At 36.3% G+C, this 25,095-nt stretch overlaps 1 protein-coding gene across 1 annotated transcript; it reads right to left on the reverse strand.

Moving 5' to 3' along the window:
* Positions 1–3,293: 3,293 nt before the first annotated feature.
* LOC145589569 (14-3-3-like protein D) lies at positions 3,294–7,098 on the reverse strand. Its single transcript, XM_081646189.1, has 7 exons — positions 6,876–7,098; positions 6,264–6,570; positions 6,060–6,147; positions 5,147–5,256; positions 4,873–5,021; positions 3,783–3,838; positions 3,294–3,676 (listed from the first exon to the last, which is right to left on the reverse strand). The coding sequence occupies exons 1-7, from the start codon at positions 6,946–6,948 to the stop codon at positions 3,674–3,676; spliced, it is 786 nt and encodes a 261-aa protein (XP_081502315.1). The 5' UTR covers positions 6,949–7,098; the 3' UTR covers positions 3,294–3,673.
* Between the last annotated feature and the right edge of the window lie 17,997 nt (positions 7,099–25,095).

Below are 25,095 nucleotides of genomic sequence, written 5' to 3' on the forward strand. Positions count from 1 at the left end.
TTTTCTTTGAACATTTAAAGGAAGGCTATCCAACTTTTTTATCTTCTTCAAAAATATATTAAGATAAATTCTACGTGTCATAATAATAATAATTAATTGTTGCTTACGTGGCGCATCACTTAGCGAAAAGTAGGTCTGTCAAGTGTCGTTGTCTCATAGTCAGGCTAAAAATTTAGCTTTATATATTAGTTATATGATTATTAAAGTATCCATTTATGGTTAATATTGCAAATTAATTAAAACTGAGATAGTACTTAATTACTTATTTTGTTCCTTTAATATTGCAATTTTACCCCTTCTAAATTTTCAACTAAGGTGGAGGAATTTGAAATTATAGAATCACAATTCTTTGTTTTTGCAAAACAAATTACTGTATTTGAAAATGAAAATCGGAATAGTATAAAATTGGAATTGGAATTACAAAACCTGATATGAAATCCATCATCCCAAACACTTTCTGAACAGTTTCTATAGTGCTACTACAGTACATGTTTTTATAGAAGTATGTAACAATCAACAAAGTTATAAAATGCCCGTAAAAATAAAAATAAATAAATAAATAAATAAAAGTTATAAAATGATTTTATGAATATTTCACCAAATACCCCTAAGTTATTTTTTTATTCGCCAAATACCCATCAAAACTTTCAAATTCACCAGATGCCCTTGACTTTAACAAAAATATTACAAAATGCCTAAATGACTAACGGACGTTAACTACGTTAGTCATTAAGACTAAATTTGCCACGTGACAACCTATGATTGGTTGCCATTTATATTATTTAAATTTTAAAATAATAACTTAATCACAGCCCAACCCCAGCCACCATCCGTCGGGTCATTTCCGATAGTTCCCTCGTGCCAGTGCCATCTCGAACTCGACGAAAACCACCGCAGCAGCTTGCACCCGACGCAAACCAACGCCACCCTAATCCATCACCGCCAATGAACCACCACTCCACAATCCTTAAAACCCCTCATCTCTCCCTCGAAAACCCTCCCCCTCCCCACCGCCAATGTCGAAATTCCCATCCCCATGCCGACGAACCCAAACCACATCCCCCCCCTCCCCCGCAATCATATCCACCCCCAGAACAACCACGCCAAACCCCAAAATAAAAAACCCAAAATCGAAACCCTAGATATTGATTTTTATGGTTTCGATGTTGGGGTTTTAGGATTTCGGGTGGTGGTTTTTGGCTAAGGTGAGCAGCGACGAGTCGACGACGTGGGGATAGAACTTGGCTGCCAACGAAGGTTTTCGACTCAGGTGGTTTAAGGGGGAAAAGTGAGTAGGCTGGGGGTTTTTCGAGTGTAGGCTGGGGTTTTGGAGTGGGGGGGAAGGTGGTTCAGGGAAGGATAGGGGCGGCGACGACATGAGATAAGGGGTGGGGGCAAAGGGATGGGCTACCGTGAGCCCGTGAGTGTGGTGGTACGGTGGGGAGAGTGGCTGGGTTTGGGATTTTTTGTAATTTTTTTTTTTAACTTTTTTTGTTCAATATAGTAATTATAAAAATGAACCAATTAGAAGTCGCCACATGGCATAATTAGCTTTAATGACTAACGGAGTTAATTGTCGTTAGTCATTAAGGGCATTTGGTGACAATTTTGTGAAACTTAAGTGTATATGGTGCATTTGGAAATTCTTATGGGTATATGGTGAATAAAAAAAATAACTCATGAACATTTGGTGAAATTTCCGATAATTTTAAATAATAAATAATACTCTAAAATATCTAAATATGCTCTTGTTAAAAAATTCTCCATAGTAAACAGTTACTTCAAAAATAATACTACATATTTAGATTTATAAAAATATTATATTTTCTTTCTCAAAGAAAATATATTATATTTCCTATCAAAATAGTTTGGACTACTTCACAAAAAAAAAAAAAAAAAAAGTTTGGACTATTGACTTAACATGATCAAAGGTAGACACTATACCATGACAAATTGACAAGAAAGCATGAATTAAATCTCGGAAAAATTTATAAAAATAATCTCACCTTTTACATATCTTCTCGTAATAATCCCATTTTTTTAAAATATGGAAATAATCTCACATTTTTTATTAACCTTCTCAAAATGGACCCTTTTACTTGGAACTTGGTGAACCGGTACTATCCAGAACCTACAGTACTCATCCCCCCTTTCCCCTGCAAATAATTAAAGACCAATGTAAAAATAAAATATAAAAAGGAATCGCTTGGTTTGTGGGATAACCATGAAGTTCAATGGCGGATTACGCATGAAGTTCAATGGCGGATTTTAAGCAGCAAAATTGGAGGTTTTTTTTTTTTTCATTTTTTTTTTTTTTTTTTTTTTTTTGCTGATTTAGTACTAAAAATTTTCAAATTTTGTGGGTTGAATATGAAATCGAGTATGTAATTAGATCCATTTTCTTCATTTTGTGGTTTTTTTCGGTTGAATAGGTGATTGTGGTGGCACTTCATAATTTGGGTCTTGCTTTGCAACACGAATTACAGACTGAATGTTGTGGTGGCACTTCACAACATTCATAATTCGAAAAAGATGACCTAGATCCATCATAATTTGATTTCCTCATAGCAAATGAAATAAAAAAAAAATTAAATTGTTAGATTAAGAATTTACAGAGAAAGGGGAGAAAGAAAGAAATGGGAGATGATAATTAAGAAGACAAAACAAAAGAGCATTTCAAATTAAATACAAACCAAAATATTAACGAAGTTAAGTGCCACGTAGGCTAATTTACCTACTATTGCAGGTCATAAATGAAAGGGGTCCATTTTGAGAAGGTTAATAGAAAAGGTGGTATTATTTTCAGATTTTAAAAAGATGGGACTATTTTATTCTTGTAACTTTTTCCTTAAATCTTTTCACAAACATTTTGCCCTTGCCAATTAAAAAATTTAAATGCATGAAAAACCATGAGTCCACAATAACAGTATGCAGCAATGGCATGCTCAAGGCCTAAGCCAATAATTTATTTTCTAAAGAAAATAAGCGATTAAATAAACAGTATGCAGCAATGGCATGCTCAAGGCCTAAGCCAATAATTTGTTTACTAAAGGAAATAGGCGATTGACCGATGCAATCCAAGACATCTCACCGTATCTTGCATATTATGGAAACATCAGCCAATTTTATTCTCATTTTTGTTCCTGTGAGCCCAGAAAAGGATTTCAGGAGTTAGGAAACACATTCAACCTTAAATGTGCAGCAGTCCCTTGAATTACAAACAATAATTTTACTCCTTGAATAAAACACATAACTTGGGGAAGGAAAAATTAAAAAAAAACCAACACAAGGCCTCGAAAAATATAACTCAATAACCTTAAGAGCAGCCATAATGAAGTTAAGAGGTCTGATACACATACCAAGAACTATGGGAATAGAGAATATCGTTTGGGAGGGAGGAGAAAAAAAGAACTACTATCAATATTAAAAGACATCAAATGGTCGAAACTGATTCATGGCATCATCAGCCACGCCTCAAACTTATCTTCCAGGGCTGTCAAGAGAAGCAAGGAGACACAAATGGGAGTATCATATTTTTGTGTGCATCAAAGCCTCTAATAGCCCACATGGCACAACACCATGTTACAAAAAGCAAAAGAAAAGAAAGATCCAAATCATCTTCTCTACTTCTTTAACTAAAACACCACGACCCCAAGGTTCATGCCAATGCTCTTCACTGCAAAGAACGAGTAATTTAACAATTACAATCGGTGTGATGGATCAGAAGGGGGAAAAAAAAAGGAGAATAAAACATGCAAATTATGAATCGTAAACCAACTAACCTCTGCATCTTCACCAGCATGTGATTTTGCACCATCTCCCTTTTGGAGGAAGTCTTCTGTTTTAAGATCAGGATAAAAGAGTATCAGAGCTTATGAACTGATAGAAGCAGCTAAAAATAATAACAAAATAAATCATGAAGCTAATGCAATATAACTTGGCCACATATAGCTGTGCCAGATTTTGATCAAACTTAGTACGTCCCACAAAAGGAACTTTTTCTGATAAGGTAACCAACGATATATAGATATGCTGAAAGATAATTCTAACAGGTGCGCAAATTTCTACTTAACCTAAAAACATAACCACAAACCATCTATGGATTATTTTGACCTTGTTTAATGCTGATAACTTTCACATGACATCTTGAATCAATTAAGTTAATATTTGATACCTCCACAATCAGCAATAACCCAATGGGAATCCCACTGAACTGGGGTCATGGATTGCTCCACATCCACTTGACAGCAAACCAAATACTTATTTCTTTTCCCAGGAGGCAATTTATATTCATTGACTTACCATACTTGCTAAGTACATCTCATGTTTCCGCAAAATATTTACAAGTAATAAAACAATTTCTTGATATTTATAGCTCCTGATAAAAATACTACTTGTAAATATTACTTCTGGAGCAAACATTTTCCAAAGCTTCTCTTTTACAATAGGTTTTTTTAAAGACCAGGAAAAATGGGAGGCATGACAACTAAAGAATTCACCTAGCAATTTCATTTTCAAGCACCTGTGAACATGCAATGCCAGGCTTTTAATTATTCACCGCATACTAAGTTAACGCAAATTCCATTAAAAAACTAGCCTAGAAAATCCTCCTCTTCCTTTCATCCAATTACAAAATTTGAATTAATCATATTTCTTTTATCCTTCAAGTCTCCTACCCTTTCATCAATTTAATATTTAATTTTCTTGTACAGAAACCAAATATTAGTCAGGACTTGAGACAAAGGAAACATGATTGATTACATTATAGAATTCACATAAGAGAAAAGACATGAAATATATATTAAGCTTGAGAACCTATATAATATATAGAAAACAAAAATTTATGTTGAAAATTTTTGCAAAAAAAATCACCTCCTTCTTCGGGGATGTCAGAAGTCCACAAGGTGAGATTGTCTCTAAGGAGCTGCATGATTAGGGTACTATCCTTGTATGAATCCTCATTCAGAGAGTCCAGTTCTGAGATAGCTTCATCAAAAGCTTGCTTGGCAAGGTGGCAGGCCCTGAACACATTTCAAGAAGGAAAATGAATTAGAAGGTACACAAGAAGTAGCCCTCTCCATATTTTCTTTCTTTTTGACAGGAGCGGAGCTCTTCAAGTTGAACAAAAATATACAAGAAAACAAACCTTTCAGGAGAATTCATAATCTCATAATAAAATACTGAGAAATTGAGAGCCAATCCCAAGCGTATAGGGTGGGTAGGAGCTAACTCAGCCTCAGCTGTTGTGGTGGCACTCTGCGAAAATGGAAGTATTGAAATAAGCAGACAAACCACCACCATAAATTGAGATGCACTATAAATGCATAGTTATCCATATTTTGTATCTTGATATGTTACATAAGCATGTAATCCCCATACCACCCAAATATTAAAGTGTGAATGTCACACTTCCTGTACAATATGAAAGTTGTAAGTCCCACACCAACACAGTAATTATGATCAATTGTTCATAGCCATATTATAAGTGCGAAAGGCAAAAGGCAAAGGGGAACATATAAAGAAAACCACCAGATCAAAATCATATATACCTTTTGATCAACAAAGGTAAAAATAAATACCATATACAAATGAACCTTAAAATATAATAGCACGAAAACCAACAGATCAACAAACATGCAGACAAAGAAATACATTACTAAATCAACGTAGAAAGGTATACATTGATTACATTCACAAGTACATATCAGATATTTCTAGAATACACCCACAAAAATAATTATGATTGTAAACATAAAGAATACTGGTGTCAAAATATGATAGCCAAATATTTTGTATTCATCGGTGATTTTCACTGGCAAAAAAACTAGCTTCTTTTTGTCATGGATAAACAATTTAACACATGACACAGACCATTAACCTAGTGCCACCTAAAGGCTCTCGTATACAAAAGGGTCTATAGCGATCAAATGTAGCACAAAATCACATTCCATTTGAGTCAATCAGACCCTCAGTTACAATAAAGCATAGATTCCTTAACATCTCATTAAAAATTACCATCACAATATAATACAAGAAATCAAGCTTTAAATTAATTTCACCTCATATGCTTTCATAGACTGATCAGAAGCCTCTTTCCTCTCATTACCAAACTTGAACTCAGCAAGATACCTATAGTAATCACCTTTCCTGCAATAACATTGAACCATCGAAAACACGCCATTAATCATCGAAATTCATACACATCCATACATTATACATACAAAAGATCCTCCATCATCATAAAACCCGAAAAAGACCCTCACATCTTATAATAAAAGACGGTCGATTCGCCAGCAGTTGCGGAAGGAATGAGATGCTCATTGATAACAGTCATAATATCACTACAAATGTTTGTAAGCTCTAATTCGACCTTCTGCCTATACTCCTTGATTCTCTTCACATTCTGTTCATTCCCTTTGCCCTCTTCCTTCTGCTCGATCGACGACAGTATCCGCCACGAAGCTCTCCGTGCTCCAACAACATTCTTATACCCTACTGAAAGTAAATTCCTCTCTTCTACAGTCAACTCAACATCAAGCTTCGCAAGATTCTTCATCGCTTCCACCATTTCTGCCACAATTCATTAACCCACAATTCATCAAATTCCATCACCTCAAAAATTGAAATTAACTCCAATTAATCAATCTAAATTCAAATTCTGCTCAATCTAACGCAAAATCCACCAAATTAATACCAAAAAATCGGAAAATCAACAGTATTGATTCAAACAACAAGTAGATCAAGAATCCCTAAATTTTACAAATTCACAATAAAAGTCAAAGTACAGTGAACTAAACAAAAAAAAAAAAACAAAAAATAGATTCCATTTTCCAACAAAATTCCAGAAAATAAAAAAGGTAAGAAGAAATCTTCACCATCGTAGCGTTCAGCTTGTTCAGCAAGCTTGGCGATGTAGACGAAGTTCTCACGTTCTTTAGTAGACGCCATTGAAAAGAGCAGATCTGAGAAATGAGCAAGTTGATGATTGTTCTCTGGTACGAGGAAAAAGTGGAGATGAAGCTTTCTCTCTCTAAAACGACAATGGAGGAGGAGAGAGAAAGTGGAGGTTGAGGAAGATAGAGGAGAGAGAAAGAGAGAGAGAAGGGAAGAATGGTAGAATGGTGATGGTGGTGGTGGGGAGATGTTAAGGGCTCACACGATAGTGACACGGAATCTTTTTGGGGTTTAGGCGGGGTACCTTTCTTTTTTTTATTAATTTTATTTCTCTTTTTTCAACCCTTTAAAAGCAACTTTTTCGTTTCTTTTTTATCGTCCGTTTTTATAATAATTGACATTGTAGAATGGGGAAGGCGTATAAGTATTTTAAGATACCCATCCAGTTCTCCGATGAAGCTTGAACTTGAAACCTCCCTTAAGCTATATTAAATTGTTTACCACCTGAGTCAACTCTTGTTAGTAGTGAAGGCGTATATGCAATAATGATTGATACACTTTTGGCTTGTCATGTACATCGATGAAGGGCTTGTTCTCATGCAATGATTTTCAGTTCAGTTCAACTCAATAAGTTCAGGTCAGCTCAGCTCCTAATTTCCTTCTCTTATAAAATATTCAGTTCAGTTGAGTTCAGTTCTAATAAGTTCAGTTCAATTCAATTCAGCTCATTTTAGTCAATGAGAACAAGCCCGAATTACTTTGAATGTTTAACGGAGGAAGTAGTAGTTTGGACAGCTGTAAAAATATACGAGTATTTTTTAGTTTTCAAAATATGAAAATGCAAGAAAAGCCATATTTGACTTGACACTATATATTTTGTGGGTTTGGCACGAGATTTTATACTTTGGTTCGGTTTAACTCGAATCGAATTTTGATCACTTATGGTTTAAGTATTCTTCCTATGAACTTGTGTTGGCAAGTTTTTGTTGAAATCTTATGGTATATTTGTATGGATATTATGAAATAAACATATGCATCTACAATATGTCAAACCCACAAAATGGTGTCTACGTCAAAAACTTGCAAGGGTGATTAATGTAAATTGTGCCAAAATCAGAAGGATGCTTAACATGAGAAGGACATAACCATTCATCTTTAAACAATGGTCATAATGAAATAGAAACGGTTCACTTTTGTGCATATTTTTAAACTAAATGTGCATCGTTTTCCTTAATCACGTGCATTTTATGTTAATAGAATGTGCATATTATCTTAAGCTTCGAGAAAACTATCTTTCATTTCAAAATTGAAATATGCACATGAAGATATGCATATTCAATGCTAAACAAGGAATTCAAGATGAGAAGTGAGAAAAGTTAATATTGAGACTCGTGTGGTGAGAAGAGAGATAGAAAGAAATCATATGCAAATATGGTAATGAATCTATTAAATTTTTTATAAAGGTAATTGTTGCAATATTTGAGCAACGAAGGAAGTACAAAAAAGTAGCAAAGAATTTTAGCAAGCATGCAACACATTGTGAACCATTTTTAAATTGAAAGTGATGACAATATTTCGAAGGATCGAATTAGCTTCAAGGGAGGTAAGCCAAATGATTCTCATGTTTCAATAAATGCTCAACAAGCTCATGCTTTAATAGCTAAGACATTCAAGATTCGACTTGAAAAAGGAGATACACATGATAATCGATGTTATATGTCTTACCTTAAGAGAATCAATGATTTGAGAACGCCATTCGTGTTGGGTTTCGATGAGTCCGACTCACCGCGGAAATAAAACCTGAGCCCAAGAACAAACTCACAATTAATATAACAAAATGCATAAATAACAGAATAGAGAAAAGACTAAATTACCCTTGTAGCGTGCTTCGCTCAATCGGATGGAGCTCTTACTTGAGAAAGCCGAGCCTCACAAATGGCAAGGAACTCCAATGAAGTCCACCCACAACTCGACCCGACCGGTCTACTACTTGGAGGTTAGCCAACTCCGACCAAAAAGACTACCCGAGTAATTAATGAGCTTATAGGTTTTCTCTCAATTGGAGATGCCTAATTGATACTCAAGTGAACAATCCTAAGGTATGCCTTGGTTATTTATAAGGAGTGCTTCCTTGTGAATTCCACTCATCTTTCAATGTGGGACTTTTTCACTAAAAGATCCCACATGGAAATAATGTTGAATTCAATCCTTAGTTAAATAAACCAAGGAATAGTTAAGTAACAAGTGTCACATGGTTAGGTGAGGACCACTTCCTCACTTGCTCCCCAAGGCAACTCACATGCATTGTGAGCTAACCATGTGGCACCCAACTTTAAGCCCCAAGTTGGGTTCGGTTGGGCCGACACCCTTCGGCCAGCGTCCATGACCCGTCATCCGGGTCCGTGGCCTGTTGCCACATGGCACTGCCAATGTGGCACGCTGCGATGTGGCACTCTGCCAACTTGGCGCGCTGCCACGTGGTGGCTGCCACATGGCGCGCTTCCTTAGCCTTCGCGTGGCTAGGGTTTTTACTTGTTACTTGAAGCATTTTCCCGTCTCGCCAATTCCTAAATTTTGGCTCGACTTTTGAGATTCGGTTCCGACGCTTTAAGCTCGGAATTTGACGTCTTTGTTCATAATACTCGGGTGACTCATTAATTCCTTTCGGATTAATTCGTCGTGTCGGATCTTTAGTTTCTTGGGTGTGACCCGAAGGGTTCAGTCAAGATTAAGCTATAATATTAATTATACATTAATATTACTGATCGGAAGCGGCCTCCACCTAGGCATTTCGACCCTTGAACTTACTGAATAATTAGCTTTCCAATAGCTCCGAACCCTCTATCGGAATAATACACTTGTTCGAAGGACACCATTCCTTTCAATCTCCCACGGACAAGTGCGCTTTTAGAGTATAGCCTTTTTCCTATGTCACTTAATGTCTTTTCATGAACTATAAGGTAAGAATATTCGTCATCCTTATTACGTCCAGAAGTGTTTCTCGAGGTCTGAGTTTGATTTTCAATAAACAGATGATTTCTAAAATCCATCCAAGCACGACCATGCATTTTCACAGTCTCGCTCTTCGAGAGGCCTTGTAAACAACAAAGACATGTTCCCTATTATTAATAAGGGGACATTCCCAGTCTTGTAATGTAAGCTTCTCTTACTAAGAGGACCTAGCCGTATGAGTGTTGCCGTTATAATCTCCATGTACAACAACGGACTAGTACTCAAACAAGAGAACTCATAATACTCATGGTCGAGGAAAGAGGTTCCGATAGCCATAATGAGAAGTATACTTATGACAATTTTTAAATCTCTTAAAGTATTCTCATAAGTCGATCCAGTATGGTCCTAAACCAATACTTGTGCAAATGATTAATGACAATCATGTCCTTGTAGCACAAGAAACGGTGCTATAAATCAAACTACACATTAATCTCAAGCGTTCATTAATCGTCCATCATTTAAATGACCTCTATCAGGGATAATTTTCGATTATAATATTCAATGTTCACTTAATAGGTGTTTCTTTATCCAAGACTGGTCTTGATACCCTATTTTGAATATTCTCAAAATCGAATGGACTCATAATTTAATTCTAAACCACAATTAAATAGAAATGGAGTGATAAAATTACATGAAATTAAATTATTCCAAAACCTGAACGGTTCATCTTATGATAAATGGTTTTTCCAAATGCTTTAAGAGTAATACTCTTTATAAAACATTTATAGAAATCACACCCATATTTAATATGCTTGATTTCTTTCGTGCAATTGTGAATGTTGTCGTTCACTTATTGCATAGGTTTACTTATAATTACTTTGCAAATCCTAGCATCTTCATTATCGATCACTTTCATAATAAGATGATAAGATTTGAGAGTGTCATGGATTATATGTGATTTAGGATTTATTGCCAAAGTGATGGCTCCTACTCATCTTCATGATCTGAGATCTTCAACTTGACAACCTACAATCATCAACGTTCAACAACGAACTTTCCATTTAACATCTTACTTATTATTGCCTTTAAGGCAACCATATTCTCAACATATATTTTAGTAAACTTCCTGATGATGCTTTGCTTGGGTTTCACACCAAACGATTCACAATGATTTGGGATACCCTAATCACTTGTGATCATGGAAATTTACCTTAAATTCCTGCACATTACACATGGATGCATGTCCATGTTACCATTCTCAAGCCACAACTCATTGTTAGCTCGTGCTTATAAATGGTTTCCTTGTTAAGGTTTGTGCTTGCCAACATCAATTCTCAAATTACATTTGGTTCCATGCGTCAAGAATCCATCCCTTTTACTTATCCAAGTACTTTGGATGTTCTTGATCATAATCTAACGGTCCGTGACTTAGATTTATTTTGATTGGTACTTTATTCTTCTCCTGCTCCAAGCAAGTAAGTCGTGTGACGATTCCATATCGTAGCGTACATGAATGATTCTCAACATTCCATCCATGTTACATTTTAGCTCATCCAGTTTCACTGAGTCTTGCTGAACTATTTGCTATGTGATATGGTTGAAAGTCTCTACTAGAGTCTTTCTTGTTTGACTTAGCATTTAGCCTAGCTTATACTTAGTTCAAACATTTACATAGTTATATACATATGGGTCTAAAGCCTTTCAAAGTCCTTCAATTCATGTTTAACATGTTAAATTCCTTTACTCATTTAAACATTTTATTAAGTCTATACAATAGATCATAATTCCCAATATGTACTAAGTATCATCTTTTGCTTGGTCCATTGTCGAAAATACTTTCAAATATAAGCATTTAGCATTTGATAGTTAATTTACAACAGAGTTCGTAAACTTCTCGTTGGACCTTACAAGATTGACACTTGCTCCCACTAAACTTCTTATCCATAAGAATTTCTATGTTTCTTCATAAGCCAATCCTTTTAATTAACTCTATGAGAAAACACGTTCCAATTCCTTTATGCAATGCTACCTTCAATCCCATAATGGGTTTCTTGAGCTTGCTTTCAAATCTAGCATTATTTTGATTTTCAAAACCCTTGGACTATTTTCAGTCACTTCCAAAATCCTATTTTAGGAAGGCGCTTTTGGTATCTATTTTGCCATATTTCATATGTGCAATTTTGCTAGAATAATCACGAAAAGACTTGAGCATTCCGATTGGTGAATAGGTTTTTATTAAAATCAACTCCGTGAATTTAATTATATCCTTTTCAACCAATCTAGCTATGTATGCATGTACATTTCTACATTTGTTAGTTTTCTCCTTGAAAACTTATTTGCAAATCGATGGGTCTTTCACCCTTCATGAAAATTAATCAAGTTTTAAACATGATTTTCAAACATGGAGTCTGTTTTGGATTTTATGGCCTCTAACCATTATTCGGAATTTGGATTTGTCGTAGCTATCTTATAAGGCATTATTCCCATACTATCTAATAGTAAATAGTATGCTTGTAAGTCTTAGGTTTATTTCTAACTTAATAGAAAATTTATAGGATTCAATCCAAGCCTTTGGTGAATTCTATACCTATACGGGGTAATTGCATCAAACACTGAGTTTCAAGGCGCTTTCAAAGCCCTTTTATTATGTTGATCTTACTCTAACTTTTCAGAAGTTTTGTGAGTAATGAATTCTCTTTTAAGGCACTTGTAAAGTCCTTTTGAGTATTCTTGATCAATCATTCTCATGAAGCCCTTTTGAGTCTTCCGAGATTCTCAGTTCTAGTTTGTTGCTAAGCTCGATAGTCATCGAGTTCATTTTCCTCCCACTTGTCGTTTTGAAAATGTGTTACTTTCTAGAAAGACACCACTTAGAGAAACAAACATTATGTTCTCATATAGTTTGTGGAGGTAATGCCCGTAATCTCACTTGAATGCTTACAAAGAGACATGTATATTGTCTTTGGGTAAAAGTTTGTTGTGAAACAAACAGTTAGCTCCCACTTAAGCTATCTTAGCCTTTAATGAGCCATTAAGCTCCTACTGAGCCACCTAGATCTTGCTAAGCCGGTGAGCTCCCACTGAGTCACTTAGCTCCCACTGAGCCAGTGAGCTCCCACTAAGGATAAGAGTCTTAGACATATACTTGAAAGGACATTTAGAAGTTAATTATATCCATAACTAAATATGGTGTCCTTTCTTAGCTTCGACATTTTGTTTAGTGTAACATTAGTCATTTGTGCAAATCTTTAAGAGTTTTACAGGAAGGGATGTGATCCATCATTGTTTGAGTCATTTTCAAATGGCATCGAGGTCTCCGTGAAGACACACAATGTTCTTTGTGGAGTTATTTATGAAAATTTCAATTCATAACTTTGTGATGGTCACACTTGGCTTAAGCAAACATCGCTCGATCTAAGCTAGACGTTGTTTGATATCTTGCCAAGTTGATTCTATACTTCACTGAACCTTTGAGCTACTCAAGGTCAACTTTGTTCATATTTAATGAATATAGCCATATTCTTTTAAATTCTTCGTGAAACGTTGAAGTAATTGAATCTTCTTTAGCTTTCGGAGTCAATTATCTATGTCAAGAACAATAGCTCTTTGCTTTGTCGGTTTTTAACAAGTAAGTCTTGCTTATCTTAGAACGATTCCGAATCGAGCCTATATAGCCTTGATTACGTCCTTGTTAATGTGACATTGCTAAAGATGTTCGGAACACAAATCATGCCTATGATTTGAACTTTGTGAGTTATTCATGTTAGAGAATTGTTTGTTTATAATAAAGCATTCTTGACTCATGGTTTAGACAACCATGCCATTCAAATAAATTCGCAACTATTGCTCTTTACTTTGAATGTGAGTCTTTCCATGTGTTAACGGATTGTTTGCTGATTATGGAACACAATAACCATTTATTTGTTCCAGCCTTAGCTTAAAAGGTCTTTAAACAAAGCATACAACCTTATAACTGATGTAGCACCACTTGCTTCATTCTAAGCTTGTAAGACAATTACTTAGCTTTACTTCAATAGTTTGAGGTCACTTTTAAAGTGGAACACTAAAGTAGTATTTGATACTTGTGAAGATAATGACTTGCTAAGTTAACCAGAATAACATGAACTCTTTAGTAGAAAAGGAATCTTATTCCTTTTCTTTGTTCCTCGTTTCCTATATTTCTTATCATACTTTATCTCCTAATCTTTCAGAATCATTTCTTTAAGAGTCTTTGACTTTTATACTTTGTTAGGAATGACTAAGCATCTAGTGCGCCGTAAAACAAAGTTCCATCTTTTCGTTTAATTCGTACTTGAATTACTACATCAATGAGTTGTACTCATTAGTGTATGAAGCGAAAAGATATGTTGGTTGTCAACTTCTGACAATTTGAGTTTTCAACTCAATACTTCATGTTTATCAAAACTACCTAGTATTTTGAATACATGATGTCCAACCGTCCTTACGGACTTAGTTATAAAAGTCATTTATGAGAATTGTATTTTAGAAATGCCTTTCCTTTATTTGAGAACTATTCTCAAAGATTTCCTTTACCAATCATTGAAAACAATATAGTTTGATTTGGAATTCTACAAATATAAGTGCAAAGTATAACCATTTATCGAGAAAATAACATAATAAGTTTGAAATTTAAAAGCATTTATGCAAACTTTCAATCTTATTTAGCGTCTTATCCATGCATTAAATTTGTCCCCATTTGGTGAGAATAAGGCGATTCCAAGATCCAAAGAATCAATGAGTGATTAAGCATGCTTTGGCTTGTCTTAACACTCAATATTCTAAGGTAAGAAACTCTTTGCTAATGGCTTCAAGCCATTCTCGGTTAGATAAATCGTCGCATCTAATGCTCTCTCAACAATTTATCCCCTTTGCCATGACATGTTAGGACTCCATCACTCATATCGTTGAGTATAACCAAAACCAACATGTATGCAATGTCTTGCTTTGGCAAACCCATCAACATACCTTACATATCCTAGGGAAAAATAGTGATGTCTCGCTTTGGCGTAGCCCATCACTACTTTCAATAGGTCGATAAGTGTTGTTTTGGAATGACAAGTTTTACTCAACATTTTAGGGACCTAGGGTTTCTATATTGGTTTATTTAAGTGAACTTAATTAATCATCACAACATTCGAAATCCTAGACATGCATCTAACATATTATTCATATATATAATCATAAATATATATCGAAAACATAAATAAATGATGCATTTGGCAACTAGCATGACCCCTTGAATTTTCAAGTCTTCAAGGGTCGTCTTTTGCAACTTCATGGCTTCGTCTTCCAAGAACCTCCGTCTTTAAGACATGACCAAAATAATGCAAATGCTAGTATCTACAAATAGGACTAATCTAAATATTAAGGTACAAAAATACTCAACGGTTCGCAGACCGTATTTAGATTTACAAAAATACATGATGGAACGTAGTTCGTATTTTCTATCCTAATCGGGCCCCACTAGTTTCCATTTTTATAAAACCTGTGAGAGAATATACATTCCATTCATCCATTCACTATTTGTAAATGGCCTATGCATTTTACTATGATAAACAAGTAATAATGCATACACACGCGTAAACTAGTAACTAATTTAGGTGGTTAATCCGATTAACGCCCCTAATTAAAACTAGTCAAAGTTATTTAACCGATTATGTAATTTAGCGCAATTAAATTTGAAGCTCCCACTAAATTCCGCATCCATATTAATTAAGCCGGTAAACCCAAAATTTTGCAAATGTCACTAAAAAATCAGGGCCTAGCCTCCAAAATTTTAATTAAAATAAATAAACATAATTAAAATAATTAAAACCGGCAAAACGAAAAATAATTGCCCAATCATTGAGGAGAGTAAGCCCAAAACATTAAGGGGGGGTGCTGCTAGGCTGCCTAGTCGAGCAGCCTTGCTGGCGCTTGAGTTTGGTGCTGCCTAGCTGTCCAGCTTACTACTGGCAAGTGCTCCCCACATGGTGCCCAGCAGCGCAGCACCTGCTGGCCTCGGCAGCCGCACGACATGCTTGGGATGCTTGCGTGCTGCTGGGCTGGCTGGTGCCAATGCGCTAGCTGGACAGCCCTGCCTGAGTGGCACACACGCACTCTACCACGCTCCAATGCACTACACTTGCTCGCATCACACACACTCGCACGCACCAAGCGCACAACCCTTATCCCTCGGTAGCCACATGCGGGCTGCATGAGCAACCCAGCTGGCCAAGGGAAATTCGTGGCTATTGTGCCTCGGTTTGCGTGCTAGTGCCTCGGGATTATTTCCCTATTTTGTGTGATGTTTCTAATCAATTCTAAATTAATTTTAGAATCAATATTTTGAGCAAAATGAAATTAAAATAAGTCCAACTTAATAAATTCATCCAAGTGCACAAAACAAAAATTATTTCCAAGAACTATTCTTTAATAAAATTGGTTCAACTTGATGCAATAAAATGAATAGGGCTATTCTCACTATTAATTTAATTAACTTAAATTAATCACGAGATTTGACAAAATTAAAGGGGAGTTGGAATTATGAACACAAATATTCAAATAAAGATTCCAACTTTAACTTGTGAATCCTTGAAAAATTATATCTTCCAATATGAAGATAAATGAAATTTCTATCACAAGATTGGAACTTTATGATTCCAATCAACTAAATACATGATTAAATCAAAAGTTCCACTAAAAATTTATGGAATTTAGTAACTCAAAGTTCCAACCACTTACAACAATTAAAGATTGGATCTTTAGAACTTAGAAGCCTCAAAGAATAAATTTTTCACACTTAATGCAATGGATTTGCAATTATGTGAAAATTTAACCAATCTTTCAAGCGACTAATTACTACAAAGTAACCATGCTTCGAGAGGTAAAAAAATGCAGAAACATTAAGGAAAGAACCATATACATAATCACCATAAATATGCCATTAAGATTCAAGGTTAAAAGATTTAAAAATTTTCGTCAAAAACGAAAAATCCTCGAAAAAAGGCATTTCTGGTCAGATTTTGGCTTTTTCACAGTCCTAAAAGGGTTTTTAGGCGAAAATCTGGGTTTGGGGCCAAAAATAAGCTTTAAAACGGGTTTAAAATTAATAAAACCGAGCTACTAATCTAATTAGTAACATAAACCAAAAAAATAAATCATTAAAAACACCTTGAAAATATTTGTTGTAAAAATAAATAAGCAAGGCTCCGATACCGCTGTTGGGTTTCGATGAGTCTGACTCACCGCAGAAATAAAACCCGAGCCCAAGAACAAACTCACAATTAATATAACAAAATGCATAAATAACAGAATAGAGAAAAGACTAAATTACCCTTGTAGCGTGCTTCGCTCAACCGGATGGAGCTCTTACTTGAGAAAGCCGAGCCCCACAAATGGCAAGGACCTCCAACGAAGTCCACCCACAACTCGACCCTACCGGTCTACTACTTGGAGGTTAGCCAACTCCGACCAAAAAGACTACCCGAGTAATTAATGAGCTTATAGGTTTTCTCTCAAGTGGAGATGCCTAATTGATACTCAAGTGAACAATCCCAAGGTATGCCTTAACTATTTATAAGGAGTGCTTCCTTGTGAATTCCACTCATCTTTCAATGTGGGGCTTTTTCACTAAAAGATCCCACATGGAAAGAATGTTAAATTCAATCCTTAGTTAAATAAACCAAGGAATAACTAAGTAACAAGTGTCACATGGTTAAGTGAGGACCACTTCCTCACTTGCTCCCCAAGGCAACTCACATGCATTGTGAGCTAACCATGTGGCACCCACTTTGAGCCCCAAGTTGGGTTCGGTTGGGCCGCCACCCTTCAGCCCGCGTCCATGACCTGTCACCCGGGTCCGCGGCCAGTTGCCACATGGCACTGCCAATGTGGCACGCCGCCACATTGGCGCGCTGCCACGTGGTGGCTGCCACGTGCGCTGCCACATGGCGTGCTACCATGTGCGCTGCCATGTGGCGCGCTTCCCTAGCCTTCGCGTGGCTAGGGTTTTTACTTGTTACTTGAAGCATTTTCCCGTCTCGCCAATTCCTAAATTTTGGCTAGACTTTTGAGATTCGGTTCTGATGCTCTAAGCTCAGAATCCGACGTTTTTGTTCATAATACTCGGGTGACTCATTAATTACTTTCGGATTAATTCGTCGTGTCTGATCATTAGTTGCTTGGGTGTGACCCGAAGGGTTCAGTCAAGATTAAGCTGTAATATTAATTATACATTAATATTACTGATCGGAAGCGGCCTCCACCTAGGCATTCCGATCACTTGAACTTACTGAATAATTATCTTTCTAATAGCTCTGAACCCTCTATCGGAATGATACACTTGTTCGAAGGACACCATTCCTTTCAATTCGAATACTAACTAATTTCTATTGTTTAATAGATAAGGTAAAACAAAACATGATGTTGCTCATTTTATAGAGATTTCCAATAAAGATGGTACCACATGTGAATTGGTTGTTAAACAATGATTGCTCTCTCAAGGAAACCGATTATGATTGGTATACCAATCTATATCCATTCACAGTTTCCATCAAATGGGAAATGGAAATTTTGAGTTAGTTCTTTAGCACTGAGCATATGGTTAGCATGACAAAGCTAACTTAAATCACCTAGTGTGATGCCCCAGCTTTGAAAGGAATGGTGTCCTTCGAACAAGTGTATTATTCCGATAGAGGGTTCGGAGTTATTAGAAAGCTAATTATTCAGTACGGTCAAGTGATCGGAAGGCCTAGGTGGAGGCCGATTCCGATTAGTAATATTAATGTATAACTAATATTACAGCTTAATCTTAACTGAACCTTTCGGGTCACACCAAGCAAATTACGATCCGACACGGTGAATTAATCCGGAAGGGATTAATGAGTCGCTCGAGTATTATAAACATAGACATCGGATATCGAGCTAGGAGCGTCGAGACCGAGCGTCGCAAGTCAAGTCGAATTAATAAATCGACAAGACGTAAAATAAACTAATGACATGACATATTAGGCTAACACGCACTGTCGCAAGCACCAAGCAGCTAGCTAGGGCTTGCGTACTTGCAAGGGCCCTTGCGGGCTGCTAGCAAGGCATGTTGGCCAGCCCGCATCGGCAGCCAAATAGCGCAACAGAAGCCTTACGGGCTTGCGGTGCGTGCTGGCTGGCTGAGGCCTAGCAGCGCACAAATCAACCTTGTGGGTTTATGGTGCGTGTTGGCAGGCAAAGCCGAGCAGCGCACTAGCAGCCCGCGTGGCTTACGTGTGGCTACAAGGCCTAACCAAGTCAAAAGGGGCCTTGACCGGTTTTCCTTGGTGACCAAGGAGGTTGACCGGTCATGCCCTTTTATGATTGGTGGGTTTGGTGGCTTGGGGATCAAGGAGACCATGTGGTCCTCCTTGTGGTCCTTACCTAACCACTCCCATGTGTGTGCCAAGTGTTGTTTGATTATTTTCCTTGCAATTTAATTTAATTTAGAATTAAATTAATTGTTTATTTTCCCACACTATCATTTCTCCCACATGAAAAGATGATGGGAATTTTGGAGAGCCTTTGCCTATAAATACCAACCTTAGGAGTTGGGATTATTCACTTGAGTAAGAACTCAATAAGGCATCTCCACTTGAGAGAAAACCTTTAAGTTCAGTAATTACTTGAGTAGTGTTTTGGTCTGACTTGGCTAACCTCCAAGTGAAAGACCGATCAGGGTCGTGTTGTGGGTGGATATCGTCGGAGGCTGTTGCGCTTGTGAGGCTTAGCTTTCTCAAGTAAGAGCTCCGTTGGTCGAGCGAAGCACACATCAAGGGTAATTTAGTCTTTTCTCTAATCTTGTTATTTATGTCATTTGGTTATATTAATTGTGAGTTTTTCCTTGGGCTCGGGTTTTATTTCCGCGGTGAGTTAGACTTATCAAACCCAACAAGCTTTGCTTTTGAAACCGAATTTGGTGTACAACTTATACCAAAAAGTTGCATATTTCATTTAGAGAGCCCAAATGCTAAGATATTATTCCATAATTACACGTGTTTGATTGATAGTAGTCTTAGGATGAGTGACCTCCTACAACAAAGCTGTCATGGTGTGCATGAGTGAGGACAAAATTAAATGCGCTGGAAGAACTTTTGTTGGTTTTGTAGGGATAATGTCAATCCTTGGCGAGCACTTGGTAACTTCCCTACTACCCTAGGTGGTTGGGGTGTTACAGATGGTATATCAGAGTAACCTTACGACCACGTACTGAGGTCAATCGCCTAGCGAAGGAGGTCATGGGTGACGTTCTAGGAAGTTTCCTATGATGCATAAGAGTAAGGACAAAAATGCATTTGAAGAATTTGTGTTGGTTTGTAGGGTTAGTTGGATGCACATTTGCTAGCTACCTTAGGTGGTAGGGGTGAGTGGACAAAAGAGCATGTCATTGATTACATCAACATTAGCATGCTCTTGTGGTTTGCTCTATTTGACAATTTTTAGGGAGGATGAGTGATTGGATGGATGAGATTGGTTGATGTTGAAGCATGTTGGTTAGATTTGCCTTGAATTGGTTGTTCTTGATTTTGATTATTTGGGGTGAGGCATGTTTTAGTTATTCATTGATGAGCTCTTTGCTTAGGGACAAGCAAAGGTCTGGCTTGGGGGAGTTTGATATGTCTATTTTATATAGTGATTTACCTCCGTCCCTTGGTCATAATTGGTAGTGTTTTTGGCTCTGTAGAGCCACTTTTATTACTAATTTGTGTTTTCTAGTATCTTCGTAGTTTTGGTTGAGTTTTGTAGGAAATTGCACACTTGGAGCATTTTCCCAGATTTATTGGAGTAATTACGAGCATTGGAAGACCACGACCATCTTTCAGAGCCCTAGGCCGGTTGGAGTCATCAAACCGGTTATTAAGGGTTCGATATAGGAAAAGTCGAGGCATTGGACCGAGTTTAAAAGCCCCAAAGAGGAAATTCGGATTGGGCTAAAGAATTGGAGCCCAATCAAGTGTCCAAGTAGCTTTGCTCGTCCGGAGGGCCCGAAGGCGCGCCCGGCCGGGCGGGGCAGAAGAAGGAATGGGCAGCTCTTCGCCCGAAGGCGCGCACGACCGGGCGCGAGAGAAGTTTTGGAGACAAAAAGGCGAGCCCGGCCGGGCGGTGCTTCGCCCGACCGGGCGCGTGTCTTGGAAGAGCGTTTTCGACGTTTTTCACTTAGTTTCTAATTAGGATTTTTAGGAGTTTGTATAAATACGTTTTATTAGCTTTTGATACAAGGACCTCTCTTTCATTAGTTTAATCTTCTCTTAAGCTTAAACTTCTCTCTTGTTTTTCTCTCTCTACAACTTTGTTCCTTAATTCAACTCATTATTTCCGTTAACTTTGGTAACGATTTATTCCTTATTAATTTCAGTAATTTAATTTCTTTAATTCATCATGTCTTGTTTATTTGCTTTGATTAGTTTAGATTTAATTATGTGTGAGTAGTTTTCTTTCTAGGGTTTGTGGGGATCCAAAAATAATATGAAAGGGTAATTTATTATTGTTGATTGTCAATGCTTGATTAATTTCCTATTGATTGATTTAATGCAATGCAATTAGATTAAGCCTTGTTTAATTGTATGAGTTTAGCAATATTGATTCGAGATATGAGAATTGATGTTTAGGCTTAGTTTCAATAGGCAGACTAATTTATAAATGGTTAAGTCCAGATTCGAGAGATGCGATTTTTTACCGGTAGATTAACTCTGTGATTGTAATACGTAGCGAAAGCCCTTTATGATCTGATTAATTGATGCATTGATGATTGATTATTATGTTTTACCCTGGAATATTATTTATTATTAAACCTATACCCTAGGCTTTTATTCATTGATTTTTCCCTACTTTTATCTCCCTTAGTTTACTTCATCATATCTATAATTTAGTTACTCTATAATTTAGATTATATTAATTAATTAGGAATAGGAAGACCTGTTTCCCTGTAGATCGACCCTTCTTCCCTATCTGCATAGTTAGAGGAACTTAGGAATTATTTTTGACTAGGTGATACGACTTTATCCTGTCAATTGGAATCATAAAGTTTCAATCTTGTGATAGAATTTTAATTTATCTTCATATTAGAAGATATAATTTTCAAGGATTCACAAGTTAAAGTTGGAATCTTTATTTGAATTTTGTGTTCATAATTTCAACTCTCTTTTTAATTTAGTCAAATCTCATAATTAATTTATGTTGGTTAACTTAATGCTGAGAATAGGGGTGCTAATCGAGTTGAGCAGCTCGCGAGCAACTCGAGATCGACTCAGTCAACGCTCGGTCAAAACTCGACTCGAGAAGGATCGACTCGAACTCGACTCGGCTCGAAACATTAACGAGCACGAGTCGAGCAAGCTATAACTCGACTCGATAAGCTCTTGAGCAGCTCAATAATATTTAAATATTAAAATATTATATAAAAATTTATTAAAATAGTAAAAAATATGAATTAAATCGTGAAAGAAATAAATTGGATTAATTAAGATGGATGCGGAATTTAGTGGGAACTTCAAATTTAATTGCGTTTAATTACATAATCGGTTAAACAACTTTGACTAGTTTTAATTAGGCGTGTTAATTGGATTAACTACCTAAGTTAGTTACTAGTTTACGCGTGTTTGTGCATTGTTACTTGATTATGGTTGTAAAATGCATGGGCCATTCACAAATAATGAATGGATGAATGAAATGTATATTCTCTCACAGGTTTTATAAAATGGCAACTAGTGGGGCCCGATTAAGATAGAAAATACGGACTGCGTTCCGTCATGTATTTTTGTAAATCTAAATACGGTATGCGAACCGTTGAGTATTTTTGTACCTTAATATTTAGATTAGTCATAATCGTAGATACTAGTATTTGCATTATTTGGGTCATGTCTTGAAGACGGAGGTTCTTGGAAGACGAAGCCATGAAGTTGCAAAAGAAGACCCTTGAAGACTTGAAGCCTCAAGGGGTCATGCTAGTTGCCAAAATGCATCATTTACTTATATTTTTGATATATATTTGTGCTTATATATATATGAATAATATGTTAGATGCATGTCTAGGATTTTGAATGTTGTGATGATTAATTAAGTTCACTTAAATCAACCAACATAGAAACCCTAGGTCCCTAAAATATTGAGTAAAACTTGCCATTCCAAAACAACACTTACCGTCCTATTGAGAGTAGTGATGGGATACGCCAAAGCGAGGCATCACTATTACTCCTAAGAACATAAGGTATGTTGATGGGTTTGCCAAAGCAAGTCATCGCATACATGTTGGTTTTGGTTATACTCAAGGATATGAGTGATGGAGTCCTAACATGTCGTGGCAAAGGGGATAAATTGTTGAGAGAGCATTAGATGCGACGATTTATCTAAACAAGAGTGGCTTGGAGCCATTAGCAAAGAGTTTCTTACCTTAGAGTAATAAGTGTTAAGACAAGCCAAAGCATGCTTAATCACTCATTGATTCTTTGGATCTTGGAATCGCCTTATTCTCGCTAAATAGGGACAAATTTAATGCGTAGATAAGACGCTTAATAAGATTGAAAATTTGCATGAATGCTTTTAAATTTCAAACTTATTATGTTATTTTCTTGATAAATGGTTATACTTTGCACTTATATTTGTAGAATTCCAAATTAAACTATATTGTTTTTAATGATTGGTAAAGGAAATCAAAATAGTTCTCAAAGAAAGGAAAGGCATTTCTTTTAAATACAATTCTCATAAATGACTTTTATAAACTAAGTCCAAAAGGACAGTTGGACATCATGTATTCAAAATACTAGGTAGTTTTGATAAACATGAAGTACTGAGTTAGAAGCTCAAAATTGTCAATGCTTGACAACCAACATATCTTTTCGCTTTATACACTAGTGAGTACAACTCATTTATGTATTAATTCAAGTACGAATTAAAGGAAAAGGTGGAACTTTGTTATACGGCGCACTAGATGGTTAATTATGCCTAACAAAGTATAAAAGTCAAAATACTTAAAGAAACGGTTCTTAAAGACTATGAGATGAAGTATGATAAGAAATATAGGAAACAAGGAACAAAGAAAAGGAATAAGATTCCATTTCTACTAAAGAGTTCATGCTATAATAGTTAACTTAGCAACTTATTGTCTTCACAAGTATCAAATACTGCTTGAGTGTTCCACTTTGAAAGTGACCTCAAACCATTGAAGTAAAGCTAAGTTATTGTCTTACAAGCTTAGAATGAAGCAAGTGGTGCTACATCAGTTGTAAGGTTGTATGCTTTGTTTAAAGACCTTTTAAAGCTAAGGCTGGAATAAATAATGGTTATTATTATATTCCATAATCATCAAATAATCCGTTAACACTCAAAAAGACTCACATTCAAAGTAAAGAGCAATAGTTGCGAATTTATTTGAATGGCACGGTTGTATAAGCCATGAGTCAAGAATGCTTGATTATAAACAAACATTTCTCTAACATGATAAACTCACAAAGTTCAAGTCATGGGCATGATTTGTGTTCCGAACATCTTTAGCAATGTCACATTAACGAGAACGTACTCAAGGCTATATAGGCTCTTGACAGTTGATCGATTTGGAATCGTTCTAAGATAAGCAAGTCTTGTTGAAACCGACAAAGTAAAGAACTATTGTTCTTGGTATAGACAATTGACTCCGAAAGCTTAAAAGGATTCAATTACTTCAACGCTTCACGAAGAATTTGAAAGAATATGGCTATATTCATCAAATGGAACAAAACTTGACCTTGAGTAGCTCAAGAGTTCAATGAAATACATAATCGACTTGGCAAGATATCAACACGTCTAGATTAGATCAAGCGATGTTTGCTTGAGCCAAGCGTGACCATCTCAAAGTTATGAATGAAAATTTTCATAAATAACTCCGCAGAGATCATAGTATGTCTTCACGGAGACCTCAATGTCATTTGAAAATGACTCGAATGATGATGGATCACATCCCTTCCTATAAAGTCCTTAAAAATTTGCACAAATGACAAAATGTTACACTAAATAAATGTCGAAACTAAGAAAGGATGCCATATTCAGTTATGGATAGAAATAACTTCTAAACGTCTTTTCAAGTATATGTCTAAAACTCTTAGCCATAGTGAGAGCTCACTGGCTCAGTGGGAGCTAAGTGACTCAGTGGGAGCTCACTGGTCTAGCAAGAGCTAGGTGGCTCAGTGAGAGCTAAATGGCTTATTAAAGGCTAAGATAGCTCAAGTGGGAGCTAACTGTTTGTTTCAC

This window comes from Chenopodium album, chromosome 17, assembly GCF_948465745.1.
Source record: "Chenopodium album chromosome 17, dcCheAlbu1.1, whole genome shotgun sequence".
In the NCBI taxonomy this organism is placed as follows: Eukaryota; Viridiplantae; Streptophyta; class Magnoliopsida; order Caryophyllales; family Amaranthaceae; genus Chenopodium; species Chenopodium album.